The 17,384-nt window shown below is 41.3% G+C and overlaps 1 protein-coding gene across 6 annotated transcripts in view; it reads right to left on the reverse strand.

The window, feature by feature from the left end:
• Positions 1-13,415, reverse strand: part of golga1 (golgin A1) — a 34,212-nt gene extending 20,797 nt beyond the window's left edge. For 2 of the 6 annotated variants that reach the window (XM_074670113.1, XM_074670111.1), the window contains exons 1-4: positions 13,221-13,414; positions 11,859-12,155; positions 10,071-10,161; positions 261-335 (exon numbers count right to left, since the gene is read on the reverse strand). In XM_074670113.1, the coding sequence (XP_074526214.1) occupies positions 261-335; positions 10,071-10,161; positions 11,859-11,987 (295 nt within the window). In that variant the 5' untranslated portion in view covers positions 11,988-12,155; positions 13,221-13,414. Of the gene's footprint in view, positions 1-260; positions 336-10,070; positions 10,162-11,858; positions 12,156-13,157 lie in introns of all 6 variants that reach the window. The other 4 variants (XM_074670115.1, XM_074670114.1, XM_074670116.1 and 1 more) reach the window with 3 other exon arrangements.
• Between the last annotated feature and the right edge of the window lie 3,969 nt (positions 13,416-17,384).

The following is a 17,384-nucleotide window of genomic DNA, read 5'->3' on the forward strand; positions in this document are numbered from 1 at the left end:
TCACAGACAAAGCACTGAAGACCCTAAACCAGATGTGCTAACAAATTCTAAACAACAATCTCTGAGGGTGGATTTTAGATAGAAAAGAAAAAGCATTCAGCGCCTCTACAGCAGGTCTTAGAAGCCCATCAATGAAGCACCTGGGATTAAAGAAGACTGATCTTAACAGGAGGAAGAGATGGCCGCTGGGTGATAACTACCAGAGCTGACAGACAGATGAGAGGGAAGAAAGTCATTGGGAGGAGAGTAAAGGTACGTACAATCCTGATGCTTTTCTAACGCAATTTCAAGCTTGTCCTTGGTCTTCTGCATAATTCGTAGCTGCTCAGCATAGTCTAGTGTCAGGAGGTGGGTTGATAGTATGGTAGGATGGGATATGAACAGTTCACATACACACACACACACACACACACACACACACACACACACACACACACACACACACACACACACACACACACACACACACACACACACACACACACACACACACACACACACCACAAATGAACAAAGGAGGACAGAAGAGGCAGGTGATGGTAAAGAGGGGGAGGAGAGAAGATGAACGAAGGAGAGGGAGAAAGCAAAAGGAAAAACATGATTGAGAAACAATGGAAGGTAGAAGTATTCAACCATTTTCTTTCCAGACAACACCAAACAGGAGAGTTTGCCACCTTTCACCTGTTCAGGGGGTAGAGTTACAGAAGCCACCCAACGACACTCAAGATGCTCAACATTGGTTTCATACCTCAATCCTGCTAGCATGTAGCATGTAGCATTTAAATACATTTTCTATTACATGAAAAAGGATATGACAGAAAACTGGAACTGAATCTAAGTCTCCCTGCATGACTTCTTCTATGTTAACTTTAGCCCCAGCCCCAGGATTAATGAGCTTGGATGATTGTGTTTCTTCACTCTGATTACAGACAGGTGAGCCAGGATGAGGGAGGGAATAAAAACACTTGCAGGGCATGGCTGGCTGATTCTGTTTTGTTGTTGCAGTATTTTTTGGTCAAGTAAGTCTAGCAGTGCATCTTTTCCCCATCTCCTAAACAGACAAGCAGTGACAGAGAGACCTAGGTTGTGTCGCAAACCATGCCCTGTCCACGACATCCAAGTGAGCATAAGCTATAGTCCACTGGATGGCCCTCATTTATCAAACGTGCGTACGCCTGAAAACTGGGTGTACACTCCTTTCCACGCACAGATCAGCATTTATCAATCTGAACATGAGCGTCGGGTACGCTCAAATCCCACGCCTGGTCTGAGTTCATGTACGCAAGTTTCATGTCAGTGGAGAGCGGGGTGCGGCGAGGGAAATCCGTCTGTGGAGGAGAGCTATAAGATCATATGAACGCGAAACATTTTCAGAAATAAAAACTGATGTTCTTAGATTAATATTTAGATCCTTGAATTAGATATGACACCAAGAATGTTTTTAACATTTCTCTCTTCTTCCACCAATCTGTAAAATACTTGGCTATGAAAGAGCAGCGCAAGCTGTCAGCTGATTTCTACCTTTAAAAAATGTTTCCTATATCGGTTTATCTAAAACGTTTGTAAATAGAGAGGCTGTTCGAAGTTTTTAATGCACTCCCATGATCATGATAAATCTATGATCTGCAGAGAACATTCAGACGACACTGGATCAAACTTTTAGCCTGGATGTTTTTAAGAAAGCTGTTTGATTACAGGATTTACTGTGAAGATGATTATTTCACTCCTCACAATATTATCATATAAACGTGAACTGTGTGAGAAAAAGTGACTATTTCATAACAGAAGATGTTCATTTACATTATATTACAACCTCTGTACTCATCTCGTGGTACGAATAATCATAAACTCCAGTCTATCCTTGCGTAGTTAAGCACGATCGACAAATTCAGCTCCACTCCCTCCTCAGTCTGTGACAGGTTCAGGTTCAGCACTCTGCAGCTTCTTTCAGAGCTCAAACACTTTTTTAAAGCCAACTTTCCACATTTCTGAACCTGAACAGAAACAATTAATAATATTGTGGCTTCTAATAGTCAAATATCACAGATTAATAATTCAAGGTATAAATGAAGGCTGTGTAAATTAAATGTTTAAAACTCTGCTGTACAAAGAATAACATTAAACAATAACGTCCGTTTAACTCTCAGATGAGCACGTGCCTCAACTCTGAGTAGAGAAACACAGCCGCCCCTGAGCCGCCCATCGTGGTGGTGATACATTCACTGGACCTTGTAATTCTCAAACACAAATTGATTTATGGTGCAGATATAAGGTTGGTATTTCTTCATTTATTGAAAATAACATGTGATAACTGTATTTATTATATTTGGTTATTGAGGAAAAATACACTTCATGTGTTATCACTGAAATCCATGCCGTTTGACAGTGTTTGGTAAAAACATCTGAACTGTAAATCCCTAGCAGTCCATGAGCAGTGTTTTAGTTGTGCAAGAGTGACCATGACACTGTCAGCGGCTGGGGAGTGAGCACGCAGTGTCTCAATGATTTAATTTTGCTGAGTGAGAGGACCATAGAGTCAACTATATCTAACTGACAAGTGAGCAGGAGGGAGTGAGACACAACCTTAGTTCCATGTATGTAATCCTCACTTTGATCAATTCACCAAACACTTCTCTTGATCATGAGACATTTCTTTGTGGTCACAAGGAAACCTTGAGACTGTTGCATGCTTATGAGACAGGTGAAGCTCATTCAACCTTAAACAAACATCATTTTCCTGATATGAAATCCATTTTCTTGCATTCAGTGTGCATCCACCTGTACCTTTGGAACCAGTCATATGTTAAAAATGATCATCATAAATGAATGTTGGTGATATCTCCTGAGCAAAACAAACTGCACATCTTTAGGTGAAGTTCTGACAGAATTTAGTGGTGATGTGCAAGAAGAGCAGTAATGTCCTCATGGTGGAGACAAAGGCTGAAGTAAAACTAAACTAACTGCTCTAATATCATATCAATATCCAAAGATTGAAAAGGTAGGCAGTAATGCACTGCTTGGCCTCAGGCACACACCTGGCAGGCTGTTTCCTGTGTAGGGTAAACTTTCCCATGAGCACACAGTAATATCTGTAAATCAAGAAAGAGTTAAGTGTGAGCACAGTTTGGGCTGGAGCTCAGAGGAGCCCTCTTTGTTTGTTTTTGTTTCTGCCAAAGTCACCTCAGGGGCCTTGAACAAATCCACCTGTTACACAGATTAAAGACGGTTAGTATTTAGAATCTGTGTACCATTCATTCAACTAGGGCTGGGTATGCCAAGAACCTTGCGTTTTGTTTCCATTTCGATTATTTAGGTTGTGATCCGATTGGATACCGATTTGATTCAATACTGATATAAACTAGGGCTTAATCGGATTTTAATCGTGATTTCAATTTTGCCATCTGACAATCATTAAAACTAAATAATCGAAGAAAAACAATTAATATGCCACACAGTGTAGATGTATGCAAGTTCCTGTGCTTCATAGCTCTTCTGTGTTCCATATGCAGCCACAGCGAGTGTGTGTGACTTATATGTATCAATAATACTGTATGTGCCACTTGCTGGTTCTTTAAAGTTGTGTTTAAATCAGTACTGAAGTTTTTGAATAAATGAATAATTGTGTATATTAATTATGATTTCAATATCACTTAAAATAATCGGGATTCTTATTTTTACCATAATCGCCCAGCCCTAATATAAACGCTTCAAGTTTCGATTTTCATGCTCATTTAAACATATTCAACATGTCACCTCACATTGTGGAGCGATAAAACAACCCTAACGTCAGACTTTAAAGCTGCAGGAGCCGGCTGTAAGCTGCTGCTGCTGCTTTGGCTGCTACTTTGTTGTTTGGTCTCTAACAGCCCTTGTCCATACAACGGGAATAACACCCACAGCACCCAATCAATATTGAATTGAGTCATGAAATATTGCGATGCATTGATTACTCAATAATTTTACCCACCCCTACATTCAACCCATATTCATTTATGAATCAAAATCAAAGCAGTTAGTTTTCTGTTTTTCCCTTTGGAAATCAAAACAAATGAATGAAAATGTATTCATTTTTCAATTCCCTGTTTGTTATGATAGATCAGACCATGGGAAGTTGAATTACGGGCCAGGGGATTATTTTGATTTTATTATTCAATTTGTCTGATCATCATGACCCTAAAGTTGTGGACAAAGTAGCTTCTTTATCAAGAGAGCGGTTGTGCGTGCTAATAGGCAGCCAAGCACAGAATTGCACACATCTTTGGTAGTCAATGTATAGTGCTGTATACTTTCTTTTCCTCTCTTTCCGTAATGAGAAAGTTCAGTTTGGAAGAATCCCCAGCATAAAGACTGTTCAGAGCGCTTCAAGATCTGACTTACACTGAGCTCATGTCATGCTGGAAGACAACAACAGCAAACACAACGGTCTGATATGGTTTTGATCTCCAAGGTGGCGACACCAGTGAAGTCAAATCCTGCACTGAGTAACATGAAAGAAAACACCCCACCTTCAAACTGTTGGTGGTTGTCAAATAGTCGCTGTAGACTGTATGAGAGGGGCGCGGTGATTATTAGTTACAAAAATAAAATAAGTCATACCTTATTTTTAGTTACTGCAGTAACCATGCAAAGGCAATGAAGCGTGCCCTATCTGTGTCCTTTATATCACAGGCACCGTGTTTGCTGCCGTCTGGTCCTCCTCCAGTCCACATAGAGCGCGTGCACAGCGGCGCTCTGTCCGGTGTTGGCTGTGCGCCTTCACGCAGCCAACTCTGCTCTAAAATCTGCATTTAACAGATAATTATTTGGTAATGGCCTAACACTGCTCAAACTAGAATATTCCATGTGTCAAATATGTTCTCTACCAGTCACTGTTTGAATGGTTTGTTAAAAGAACCATCATCACAGATTATTTTTAACTATGAATTACGTCATCACCATCATCATCATTATGTTGCCTAGGGGCTAACTTGATTGAACTGTTCATGAAGCATCTGATCATGTGTTTTACAATTGACGTGTTCTAAGAATATACTTCAAAGTGGTCACAAAATGTTAGGAGGGAACTAGAGAACTTCACCCTATTGGATGAACCAGATACTTCAAACCAACGCCTTTATACTCTGCTACCACTTTATTAACTGAAGGCTTATGAGGGCATAACGTACTGAACTGCTGTGGCAGGACCCTGTCATATAAATGCTGACAAAACAAACAATCCATCCAGAGCTGGCAGGGGGCACTGCAGCACCCTCAGCACCCCTACTTAGGCCATAGGTATTTTATTTGCTTCTCAAATACGCTGCATGTTCTACAACTTAACGAGAAACGAGGCATAGTGTAGAAGAAAGTGATCCCTGAAAGATCCTGACGATTGTTTGGTTTTATGTCGTCACCTTTAAGAGTCACTTACGTAGCGCTTCTGAATAAAACACAACTGTCCATCATCAAGCTAAAATCATTCACACTAACTTGACAGAGAAGCTATTCTGTGTATAACTTTTGGGTCGGACAAATGAAATAAAGTCAAAACCAGCCATGGCCTGTAATTCAACTTCTCTTTATTTGATCTACAATAACATATGGGATATTGAATACAAATGTTCATGTATTTGTTTTCATTTCAAAAAGGAAAAAATAGAAAACAAACCATTTTCCAATGTTTGTTGCGATTCATATTAAAATATCATTTGAACAAATGATACACAGATTATTTATAAAATCCCTGATGGTTACAGTTCTTTTTCTGATGCTAGGCCCTGCCCAAGTTGCTGCCTGTTGCAGCAGATCTCTCGTCTTTGTCCGTTTCTTGTAATTTTTTTTGTCTCTTTTTCGTCATCTATGTATTTGGAGTGGATCATCACTTTGTATGGTTCATTTGTTGGTCACGGACACCAAACTTTTTGTGACTTCGGCAATATTTTTTACTACTTTTCTCCTGTGTTTGTCTGGAGATCCTACATGTAACCATGGCTGCATTGTTTACATGCGAAATTAGCTGTTAGCAGCCTGTAGCATGTCAATGCTAACTAACCTGTCCTTCCATCCATCATTGTTGGGAACACGGGATCAAGGTCCGGGGGATGGACGAGCTAGCCGTGCTAACCCAGCAGCATCGTGCTGCTCACGGACGTGGCCGACGGAGCTGACATCACATTGGAGGAGCTTTGCCTGCTGTGAGCAGACAGGATCCAGGAGACAGAGACTGAACAGACTGCTGGGGAGGCTCAGTCCTGGACCCTGTGGAGGTGGAGACTGGCTGGGCTGGAGAGTGGTGGACGGGATGTCGTCATCTAATTTCTTATGGACCTTTTTGCACTTTCTATACTCTTTCTTACTTTCGTTTTCTTAAATGCTGCGGTGACTCCTGGATTTCCCCTCTGGGATAAATAAAGTATTTTCTATTCTATTCTATTCTATTCTATTCTATTCTATTTGTTTGGAACCTGACCTGTACAGACCAGGAAACCATTTAGATCAAAGAAAGGCTAAACATGAATGAAAAACAACAGCTGAGGTTTAGTTTTTCTTACTAAACAGAAAAAAATGAAAGCCTTCAAAAAATTGGGGGTTTTGATCACTAATAATCTGTGTATCATTCGTTCAATTGATATTCAATTGTGAATCAAAAAAGCAAAACACAAAAAAAATGGTTTGTTTTGTTTGCTTTTTTCCTTTTTGCAATTAAAAAAACAAAAGAAAATCAGTTTGTTTTTAAAAATTCTATTTGATAATATAGATATAGTTGAATACGAGCTAATTTTGATGTTATTAATTAATCTCTTCAATCATCATGACCCAGAATCTGCAGCTTCTCTGTCAAGAGAGCGTAGATGAAGCTTGATGGTGGTTGTACACGTGATGACAGACAGCTACGTTTGGTTCAAAGGAGCTAAACCAGTGACTCTTAGGGATGAAGACACGACAACCAAAAAAATAGAATAGAATAGAATAGAATAGAATAGAACTTTGTCATTGCAATCTTTCAGGTATGTTCATTTTTTTCTAAAATATGCCAAGTGTTCCTTATTAAGTTGCAGAAGATATGATGTATTTCAGAAGGAATCCACAGCCCAATGTGCTGAGGGTGCTGCAGCGCCCCCTGGAGGCTGTAGGTCGATTGTTTTGCATTGTCAGCATTCGGATCGCAGTAATCTGCCACAGCAGTTCTGTGCATTATGTTGAGTTTTTGCCCTTCAGTTAATAAAGTGATAGCTGGTCTTGATTTGGTAGCAGTAATGGAAGGCTTTAGTTACAAGTATCTGGCTCATTCAGCCAGGGTTTAGTTTTCTTGAAAAAGCACCCGAGCACACCTTTGACATATGTTCATGGCTCACATGAAGCTCCTTCCTAACATTTCGCAACCACTTTAAAGTATATTTGTAATACCTGTCAACTGTAAATGGATCAGAGGAGGGCCAGACCACAGCACCCTCAGCAACCCTACTTCCCACAGCCTTATGTTCATTTCCTTCTAAAGTAGGCCATATGTATGACTTAACGAGAAACACATGGTGTATTTTAGAAGAAAACAAACATACCTGAAAGATCTTGCCGATTTTTCCTGCTGTCATGTCGTCATCCTTAAAGCCTCATTTCCACCAAGCAGTCTGGTTCTGTTTGTCCAGGTACAGCGCGCATTTCTGTCCACAAGCAGATGAGCCGTCCAACTTTTTGGGACCCTTTCATAAGGGTGCCAGACTGAACCGAACTGAACCGCTCTCTAAAGGTGGAGCTACAAAGCATTGCAGACTTGATTGGTCAAAAGAATCATCATTTACCCCGCACCAGCAGCTGTATTTCTCCTCGTGGCACAGTCTTCTCTGAGACAAAGCTTGATTGCACTTTGTATCACGGAGCTACATGCCAATCACAAAGAATGAAATGCTGGATGTCTTCCATCGTTGCTCTTTGTTTACTCTGTCGCGTTTTTCATCTTCGTTGGATTTATTAGTGGGGTACACAGGGTACATCGTTGGTGCGTCTCAATGCGTTAACTTCGTGCCCTATCTCCTCAACCAGAAGTACTTTCCCAGTCGCCATTTTGAAGACTGTCCCAAAGCGATAATTGCACTCAGAGGAGAGAGGATGGAGGAGACTGATCGGAGAAGCTTTGATCGAGGAAACACAGGAGCTGGCTTTGCAGAGGTCTTTTCACTGACAGACACGCCCCCATATGGAATATCACTCTCTGATTGGATGCTGCAGCGGCTCAGACTTTTCCACATGAAACTTCACAAACACAACAGAGTTTAATGAGAGAAAAGACGAGCTGAGGACAGGCACAGAGGCTTGTTCAGAAACTGATCATAAATCTGGTAATAAAGTGATTGTTGTGAGTATAAATCACAAAATACTGATCACAACCATCATCAAATCAATATAATGAAGGATTAAAACAGAAAACTGAAATCTAATAAATAATTTCTTCCTGAAACACATTGAACTAGGTTACATTAATAAGTTTCAGAGTTCACGATCAGATGGGCTCAAGATACAGGATAAATAATTCATAAATAATCTAACAATTACACATTTTACCGGTAAAGTGATCCATGAGCTTCTAAACTGCTCACAGAATAAACAGAGAGCAGGTTTTCTTCATGGTAACGTGTTTGTTAAACTGGTTAAAGGAACAGACAAAGCTCTGTTACTGTTTCTGTTTGATCAGAGTTATTACGGCGCACATGCTCAGACGCACAAACAGCTGTTAGAGCTGACTGACAGATGATCCAGAGGTGATCAGCTGATGCCGTCATCACTGAAACACGTCGCTTCATGTGACGCTCCAGAGGAGAGGATGTCCCACTGCTCTAAAAACGAATCTCCTCCATCCTCTCTCCTCTCTCCATTTCCTCACGTCTCTCCATCATCTCTGGTGGGAGGGACTAAGACTCAAGTGAACGACGCAAGTGGAGGAAAAGAAGGATGGAACTCAGGCCCCATTTACACGACACCGAAAACGGTCGATTCCGCAAACATTTCGTTGCATTTTGGCCTTCCGTTTAGACGAGACCACGTTGCGTTTTCAGTGAAAACGCAAACTTTTGAAAATGCTCCCCAGAGTGGAAAGATCTGAATCCGCTCCTCCATCCAGCTTCGTGTAAACACAGAGCAGAGGGTCTCAGGGTGAAACGCTGACGTCACGGCATGCGCACTCGCAGTTTCAGGTGAAGGCTCCGCGCTCAGCCACATTTCCAGTTGAGCCAGTAGTTGGCGGTAATGCGCGTTATGGTTGGATTGCCGACCGTCTCACACAACAAAACGGCAGAAAAAGAAAGAACAGAGGAGGAGACTTCTCCTCCTGGAGTCGTATGAACGCGGATCATTTTCACGCCGTCCTCATGTAAACGCGGGTGGCTTTCGAAAACGCAAAGGAAGAATTGTTGCGGGAGTCTCCGTGTAAACGGGGCCTCAGGAGCTTTGAGTCACACCCCGTGTCACACTGCTATGGCATTACACAACATGCTGCTGTCAGCATCCAGCTTATACGCTGCCTACCAGGAGGGGGCACAGTTGGCTATGGAAACGGGAACAAGACCAAGCTCAACCAAGCCAACCTGTTCCAAACCGTACTGATCTGAATCAGACTGCTTGGTGGAAACGGGGCTTAAGAGTCACCTGTTTAGCTCCTTTGAATCAAGCGTAGCTGTCCATCATCACGCATACATTTACCATCAAACTTGCTTCATCTAGGCTCTCTTGACAGAGAACCTACAACTTCCAGGTCACCATGATCATAGAAATGAAATAAAATCAGAACCAGCCTGTGGCCTGTGGTTCAACTTCTCTTTACTTGATCTAAATTATCAAAGGGAATATTGAGAAACAAACGGATTTTCATTTATTTGTTTTCATTTGTTTTCAATCCCCCCCCCCCCAAAAAATAAAAAATAAAAAATAAAAAAACATTTATAATTACTCATTTAAGTAGCATTTTCCCATGACTTAATCTGACAGACTAACTATTGTATTGATTATTAGTAGATCTGCCAGTTAATGGTAAAAGGTGCAGCTGGGCCTAAATTTCTCTGGCTCTGGACGCTGTGTCACCTCAGACTGACATGACATACCTGATAGCTTTGCCTCCAGCTTCCTTATCTGGTCGTTTCTCCTGAGCAGCTGGGCTGGCAGGTCATCCCTGGAGCTGCTGCCATCAGAGGCCTGAAGACATGCACATAGAAACAGGTAGCACTTGGTATTCACACTGTTCACAAAGGAATTTAAAGCAGGTCTCTGCATTTCTATTGTTCTACTCTGGGTACAAGTCAAACATTTCAGTCGTAAAAGCAGATGCTTTATGTATTTCATCACATGGGCTCTATAACAAATTTCTGTGATCAGTTAATCAGACAATAAGGGACGAAAAATAAGTCAAAACAAAATGCAGGAAGTAAAGTTGATACAAAGTGGTGTTGGGAAAACTAAGTGCTCTTGGTGCAAGAAAAAGCATGTTGCATATCAGCTGGTAGAAGCTTCTCAGAGACTTCGCTAAATTATTTAGTCATGTGCAACTGAGACAGCCTTACAGGCTCAGGCGCTTCTCCTGTGAACTACAACTACCCTGTTTGCTTCACTGACACAGCTTTACCACAGCTATTGGTTTCCTTTAAAATGAAGGACAGGACACCACTCTTAAGAGAAAAAAGCCAAAATATTATCTCCAAAAGCATGAATACTACAGCACTCAATCAAAGGGATATGCAGACACAACAAGAAAAGGAAGAAGAAAAATCAACAGACTAACTGTGCTGTTGTGTTCTGCAGGAGCATAAACAGAGAGTCAAGTTACACTTCTCTGTGTGACACAGTATCCTTTCTATAAGCTACAGATCCAACCCGGGCCAAACACTTCAGCCTCATTTCATCAAGTCAGAACCAACCACATTTCCTGGGGCTGCCTGAATGGTGCTCACTTCATAATCCACTGTTACAATCATTAACACTTTATAGTTTCTGACACCTTGAACACCAGGCCTGGGACGATAGTCAATGAATCTATTCATTGTATGATAAATGAAATAAACTTCCTTGTCTCTTGCCTCCGAACAGGCTGGATGTTTAGAGGGTTCAGTCTGTGTATCACTCTGGGCACCTGGGCACATTTGTTCTGGAGCAGAATAAACGGAGTAAACCTTCTTGCCAGTCATCCAGAATCATCTGGGGATGCAGGGCCACTAGCATCAGGTTAGCGTAAATACACACAGGGCAGCAAGCGAGCCTCGTGGGCTCGTCAGGGCCGACACAGGTTAGCGTAGAGGAAATTTAGAGGAAAAAAAGATGACTTTAAAATGAAATGAGTGAAATGCCACAGCCCCAGTGTAGAAATATTTCGGTTTCAAACCCATGAGCAAGGTGAGCCCATCATCATCACCAGTCTGCAGAAACAAAAAAGGCAGCACAACAAACTCACATGCCCACCAACACACAATCACCTGTTTTCACTGTGGGGAAGCACAACACCTACTCTTTAAAGGGCATCACAGCGAGCACACAGTGCAACAGGCTAAGAGGTGAGACAGCAGTCTTCTCAGTACTCATCATGTTCAATGTAAAAAGCTTCAATGTAATGTTTGCAACACAAACCAGCATAGGTTCTGTTCTTGAACTTTCTTTGAACTGGGATACATCTTTGATCACCATTGCTGCTATTCTCACAGCAGTGTTAAAAACATTATTCCTGCTACCAAGTGCACTGTTTGGCGGCAGATTCCGCGTGTGACATTCCATTTACAATAAAGGAAAGAATAACAAAATTGTCACATTGCTTGGAAACTCAACAAAAAGCATCAAAGCAGAAAGAAAACCTTATCCAAAGACCCTGAACCAACAGGTTGGTATTGATTCCATAGAGTACTTACAAAGTCATCCCCGGAGTCTGCCCCAACTGAAGTGATGGATTCCTTGCTGATGGTGCGTGGTATACGAACACCACTCCGAGGTGCAGTGGCTGCCTCCTCAGCAATCTTCTTCTTCAACTTGGCAAACATGATTTTCTTTACAGTGTCTCTTTAGGGGTGCAACATGCAGTTTCTGGAGAGAAAGTAACGTTGTCCAATGCATGGAGTTTATCGCTCGTTGTGAGGACTGAACCAGAGTTGCATCCTTATGCAGTAAGACTCAAAACAGGTTGGGACTTGTACTTCCATCATGTGATTCTGGAAAAGCAGATTGAAAGATGTTAAAGTTGAAAGCTGACGCAAGCAGAACATTTTTTTGACTCAACAAATCCTAAAAAGCGTATCTATTTTCCATCTATGAAGCAAGTGCAAACTTAGGTTTGGGTAGGTAGGTATTTGTTCTCTTCAGAGTCTAAATCTTTTCAGGTAAAGAAACTCAGCAAATGACTGTGATGTATACTTTCACAGAGCCAGCCAGGACCGTGTCCAGATGTTTGTGACTGGGAGTCAATAAGGTGCTGACTTAAGCAGAAGTGGAATGAAGCAGACATAAATAGACTTCTTTACTCACCCTTTGTGTACCCACAAATCAAATCTATTCCCCCTACTCTTCTCACATTAAAGAACTGTGCTGATATATGACAAAATACATTTTTTGGATCTGCAAATCCACAAACTTGATTCTGTCTAAAAGAAAAGTGTTCAGCCACCATTTTCATTTTCATTTTCATATTCAGACAATTGCAACAATTTCACTAACTGTTATGTCTTCCAAGCGCCCGTCAAATTAAATAGATATGTGATTAAATAATTTAAATACAAATTAAAAAACGCAAAATTGTAAGCTACACTCAAATGCTATGGGAATAGCGAAAGCTGAATAAGGTTACAAATAGTAATGGTCATGCCACTCTCAAAGGAGAGCCCATACCTCTCCCAATCACACGTTGACCAGCTTCTCATACAGCTCTCAAAGAGCTCGGAAAATCTGAGACAGAGTTTATTAAAATGCAGTTGAAGGGACTTCCTCTGAAGTCAAATCAGATCTTACGGTCAGATTGAATTCAGAGGCGACAGTGTGAGCCGACGGACCAATCCTACCCGTGGATAACTTAGTTCACTCACAGCTTCTAAATAAAAGCTCCGTCTCAAAGACCTGACTAAAATTTACATCACAAAGAAAAGTCAAATAACAGGAAAGATCGTTTTGACAGCTAATCAGCAAGCTCTTCCAGTCTCATCAATAAGAGTTAACGTTACCACCACCGGCTGCTATTAGCTGTCATTAGCTCGCTCGTTCGCTGAAGTCGGCCTTCTTCTTACCACGAAACATCACATGGTGTCATATTCAGGGGCTCAGTAACAGCAGGCCCCGTCATCTCCGCTTCAAAAAGAGCTTTTGTTGCTGCACTCAGTCTGAATTCTCTCGGTAGTGTCTCGTCGGAGAAGCTAGCTCCTGCTAATTGTTGAGCTACACGTAATCACCCCAACACAGATGACTGACAACGTCACGACAATGCGTGAGCTCATTGGCTGGGAGATCAGAGGGCGGAGACTGCGTCCCCTTACAGGGCTGAAGAGGAATTGATGGTGGTCAAGGAAAAAAATAAATAAATAAAAAACGGTCTTATAGCATTAACAAGCCGCATTCACCAAAAGATCTAGAAAACCATCCTATTTCAGGATATCAAAAGATAAACATTGTACCTGAATTTCTTAAAAAAGAGTAAACTAATCTGCTGTCAGAGTACAAAATGATTTCTGTAGTTTCTTGTACTATGTCATATTCATTATTTCAGGAAAACTGACTACTACCTTTCCTTACCCTATTGGCAAATCGTTTTAGCAATTTAGGCATAAATTTTTCTTTAAATGTCTTAAAATAAGATATTTTTCTTAACCTGTCAGGTAAATTTGGTTCATATTAAGTCTGATAGATATGTTCTTCTAAAAGTAAGATGCTTAAATCTCAGTATTAATTTGGCAGTATTAATTCAAACCAATGTTTCTTTTCCTCTTGACAAGCCTAGATATACTGTTGTTTGCTTTGGAGAGGTTAAAGGCTAAACATTTTTCTTTTCTTCTCTTTTTTTTTCTCAGGGAATCTTCTTCATTAATGAAATGGTTAGTATTGTATTTTCAGAAGGCATTTGGCAAAAAAAAAAAGAAAGAAAGAAAGAAAGAAAGAAAGAAAAGACATAGTATCTAAACCTTGACTCTACTTTAAACAAACAAGGATTTTTGAATTCCATTGATGTATATAAAATAAATGTTATGAGTCAATGCACTTTCCAAAGATGATGTAAAATTGCCATTTTAGATTTTTATGTATTTATTTTTTTATATATTTATTTATTACCTTTGAATTATTGCCCCCTGTTTCCAGACAACTCACATGCGTGGCATGTTTACGTGACTTTTTTTTCTCAACTTTACCATTTTTCCCATTTTTGCAGGCAGGAAAAAAAAACAGTGTTAAGACTGGATTACAGAGAGAGGACTGAGAGAGGCTCTCAGAATTTTTCAAATAATTTACATGATTGAGAAGGAAGCAAATATTGTGTCCTCTTACAGATCAGTGATTTAGTGATTAAGTACAGTGTTATACTTTGGGATGAGCTCATGGGCCTTAAATGTGCTTCAAAAAATCTTGAAGTCAGTCCTCAAAACAACATGCAGTCAGAGTGGGTAAGCAAAAAACTTGAGGTCATGTGGGCATATCTGTTGTTTTTTGTAAAAAGGTGAGCTGCTGTGTTTGCAATGGCAGCGGATTGATTTCTAACAGACTAACAGATTCTAACAGATTATAAACAGTTAAACAGTTCATCAAGCACAGCTACAAATACCCTTAGAGTCATGTCAATTTGGCTTTCTTGTCATATTTGTTTGCATTCAGTATCATGTGAGATACATTTACCTGACTAGATAATAAATATCTCACTGCTCAGTGTAGAGGGCAAAGTGTTTTTTAGCATCTTGTCTTGGCGGCTGACAGAGTTCGTCCTCCAGAATGACTACATGGACACATCAGTACAGTAAGGCGGCATCCCTGGAGTGCCTGGCTGCATGGAGCATACAGGCGTCATCACCCAGCTCATCCGTGGAGCACGAGAGTCAAAAGGCGATTTGGCTGTCCACTGAAAATTGAGAGAAGGTTTTTGAAATGGATGTTAATGTCCATATATATATATTTTTGTTGTTCTCAGATGTTTGAGGCACATAATGCCTGAACTCACTTATTGTTGTTCAAGTTACTTGTTAGCTGCTTGTATTTTATCCCAGCTTCTTGTCATATTTTTCAATAGGGAAATTAGTTCAGAAGTAGAATAGAATAGAACTTAATTTGTCATTGCAATAAGTACAACGAAAAATACGAAAATACAGTCAGCATGGCAAACATGTTGTAGTACATATGTTCTCAGGTGTTTTTATTATGTGCATGCACACACGCACGCACGCACACGCACACACACACACACACACACACACACACACACACACACACACATTTTAATGTTGATGTAATAGTCATATTGTGTTTGTGAAATATTTATATTAAAGGGTTTTTCAGCACTGTTAATTCCTAAAGTTCACTTCTTATTACTAAAACAAATAATCACCTGGTTCAGATTCATGTTTAAAACAAGGGGCATTAATAAATAATTTAAGTGTTCATTTAAAAGAAAATGGTGTTCCTAGCTTAAAAATAAACATTTCCTTATTGTTTTAAATTACTTGTGTTTTTTACTGAAACCCCATTGATAATTATAGGGACAACCAACTCCATACCTTGTGACAGCCAACCCCGCCATGGGGTCACTTGTCACAATGTGTCAGAGTGCCTTTGAGGCTTGATTACTACTTGTTTGTAATAAGTAGAAAAATAAAAGGGATACACATTTCAAGCCAAGACTTTAAGCTTCCATTTAATGTAGGAATGACAACTGAGAGATGTTTTGATGATGAGCAATTCACACCAGAGTAAAAAGTGTGACAACCAGCCCCAGTCTCCCCTACATCATCTCCTTGTTAACTCCAATCTAGACTTTCTAGGCTTGTCAGAATCTTGCCTGAAAACTGCTTCCTTGCCTCCGCCTCGCTTTTGAGTCCAGCGAGTACCAGCTAGTTCTGCCCAGAACTGTAACAGAATCCACTGGCCAAGAAGTATGCATCCAACCTCTCCAGAGGAGTTTAAGGAAACCCTCACCCACCAAGGCATGCAGCTTGGAAGGCACGACAAGATGCTACAGGGGATTTTGGAGACTCTACAAGGCCTGCATGCCCAAATCAACCAGCTCACCCTGCAGGCTTCCTCCAGTGAGGTTAGAGTGCCCTCTGCTGACAGCAGTCCTGTGCAGCCAGCCCACCAACCCTCTGGCTCTGTTAAAGAGCCTCTTGTTCCCTCTCCCGAGCCTTTTTCAGGTGATTTAGGAGCTTGTGCTCAGTTTTTGTTAAACTGCTCTCTAGTGTTTGATTTGCAACCCTCCAGCTATCCCAGTGATAAAGCTAAAGTAGCGTATGTAATTAATTTACTTTGCGGCCGGGCCGCTAAATGGGCCACTGCCCTTTGGCACAGTTTTTCTCCTGTGCTTTCTTCTTTTTCAAGTTTTTCCTCTGAGTTAAAGAGAGTATTTGATCACCCGGTTAGGGGGAGGGAGGCTACCAGGAGGCTTCTAGCTTTAACTCAGGGTTCTCATTCTGTTGCTGACTATTCTATAGAATTCCGTATTCTAGCCAGTGAGTGTGGGTGGGACGAGTCAGCCCTGATGGGGGTTTTTGCTAAGGGTCTATCTGATCAGTTAAAAGATGAGTTGGCTACCAGGGATGAACCAGTCTCCCTGGAGGATTTAATTTCACTCGCCATTAGGATTGATAATAGATTGAGAGAGAGAGTTAGAGAGCAGGGTGCTAGACCTCGCAGACCAGCCCTTCTAGGTGAGCCTACAGCCCCAGAGATCCCGTCCTCTGCCTCCATGGTCAGGTCACCTAATCCCCAACCCCTGGAAGAACCAATGCAGCTGGGCAGAGCCCGCCTCCATCCACAGGAGCACAGGAGGCGCATGAACAACAACTTGTGTATCTACTGTGGCGAGGCCGGCCACTACATCACCTCCTGCCCTTCATCGGTAAAAGGGGGAGGCTCACCGCTGAGAGAGGGAATCACGGTGAGCCAGATCTCTACCCCTGCCAGCTCCATTCCTCGCATGTTGGTACCTGCTAAAATCCTGTGGGGACAGGAGTCCTCTTCCCAGGCTCTTATTGACTCTGGTGCGGATGACAGCTTCATCCAAGAAGGACTGGTTCAACAGCTTAGGCTGTCACAAATCCCCCTTTCCGAGCCAAATCAATCAATCAATCAATCAAATTTTATTTATAATGCACTTTTCATACATTAAAAGTGTAGCACAAAGTGCTTTACATGATTAAAAGCCCTTGCCCATTCCCACCCCCCAACCCACCCAGGCCCCAAACCCACAAAAACACACA

This window comes from Halichoeres trimaculatus, unplaced genomic scaffold (assembly GCF_033239565.1).
Source record: "Halichoeres trimaculatus isolate MK-OKI-2021-1 unplaced genomic scaffold, fHalTri1.1 fHalTri1_scaffold_5, whole genome shotgun sequence".
Lineage (NCBI taxonomy): Eukaryota > Metazoa > Chordata > Actinopteri > Labriformes > Labridae > Halichoeres > Halichoeres trimaculatus.